The sequence below is a fragment of the Terrapene carolina genome, unplaced genomic scaffold (genome assembly GCF_002925995.2).
Source record: "Terrapene carolina triunguis isolate 2854851 unplaced genomic scaffold, T_m_triunguis-2.0 Scaffold1140, whole genome shotgun sequence".
Classification (NCBI taxonomy): Eukaryota; Metazoa; Chordata; order Testudines; family Emydidae; genus Terrapene; species Terrapene triunguis.
In genome coordinates, this window is record NW_020665491.1 from 1 (window position 1) to 1265 (window position 1265).

A 1265-nucleotide genomic window follows, 5' to 3' on the forward strand; every position below is an offset into this window, starting at 1 on the left:
CCACACAGTCACCGGGGCCCTGGCACCACCACTCCCTCAGGCCCCCCCGCACCCCCGGGGCCCCGCCCCCCCCCCCCCCCCCCCCCGCGGGGCGCCCCCCCCCCCCCCGTCCCCTCCTTTCCACAGAGAGCAGAGCCTCAGGGGCCCACCCCACAGCTCAACTCTGGCCCAGGCCCTGCCCCGCCCCACACCTGGTTCTCGATGTTCTCGTCGTTTCGGATGAAGCTCTCGAAGTCGACGGCCGGCTGCCAGGGGTCGTGCTGGGCGTACGGGCTGCTGCTGGTCGCCTCCTTCTCGTGATGCCGCGTCACCGCCAGGTGGTACCTGCCAGGGGGGGGATTCCCCGGCTGAGCCCCGGTCCCCCTGTGGGGCGCGGCCTGGCGGGCTCGAGGGAGAAACCACCGCTGGGCAGGCCCCCCCCGGGAATCCCCCCACCCCAGCTCCGTTAATGGGCAGCGGCCCTGAGACCGCCCCGGCCAGCGCAAGGTCCCACCGGCTGCAGGTCAGCGCCAGCCCCAGAGACCCCAGGACGCCCCCTGCCGGGCCCGGCTGCCCCAGCCCCGGGTACCGCTCGGCCCAGGGCGCTGGCTGCTCCCGCGCGTGGAGTGGGGGCCCCGCTGGCTGCTGGGTCCCGGCCTTACCTAGGGCGACCAGACAGCAAGTGTGAAAAATCGGGATGGGGGTGGGGGGATAATAAGAGCCTATACAAGAAAAAGACCCACAAATTGGGCCTGTCCCTATAAAACTGGGACATGGGGTCCCCCTGGCCTTACCGTCCCCAGGCGACGCCCCGCTCCTCCCTCCAGCCGCGGGGCAGGACGCGGCCGGCCTGAGAGCTGTACTGGATGCGGTAGCTGCGCGGGTGCCCCCAGCGGTTGCGCTGGGTCGGGCTGGAGAAGAGCAGGTACCGGGGCAGGGCCGTGCCGAAGGGGAAGGCGGCCTGGCGCTCGCTCCGGCACCGCCGCCGATGCAGACGGGGCTGCACGACCCGCTCGCCCGCGCTCCAGGGGTTGGAGATGTTCTCGAAGCGCACGTCCAGCGTCTCGAAGCTGTTCTGGGTGCCTGCGGGGGGGACAGGCCATGAGGGGAGGCCCCAGCCCTGCCCCCCCGGGGACGGACGCTCTGAAGGGCCAGGGTAGGGGGCTGGGGCTGACGTTCCCCTGGGCCCAATCAGTGTCATGGGAACAGGACTCCTGGGTCCCTCCAACCTCAGCTTGGGGGGGCCCATCTAGGAGCAGCCCCTGGCCCGGGCACTGGCGGGGGGG

The 1265-nt window shown here is 72.3% G+C and overlaps 1 protein-coding gene across 1 annotated transcript; it reads right to left on the reverse strand.

Moving 5' to 3' along the window:
* Positions 1-191: 191 nt before the first annotated feature.
* Positions 192-1232, reverse strand: LOC113408234 (amiloride-sensitive amine oxidase [copper-containing]-like; the record flags this gene model as incomplete). Its single annotated transcript, XM_026661406.2, has 2 exons — positions 774-1232; positions 192-324 (listed from the first exon to the last, which is right to left on the reverse strand). Coding segments are annotated over exons 1-2 (588 nt in total), but the record flags the coding sequence as incomplete, so codon positions are not given.
* Positions 1233-1265: the final 33 nt, after the last annotated feature.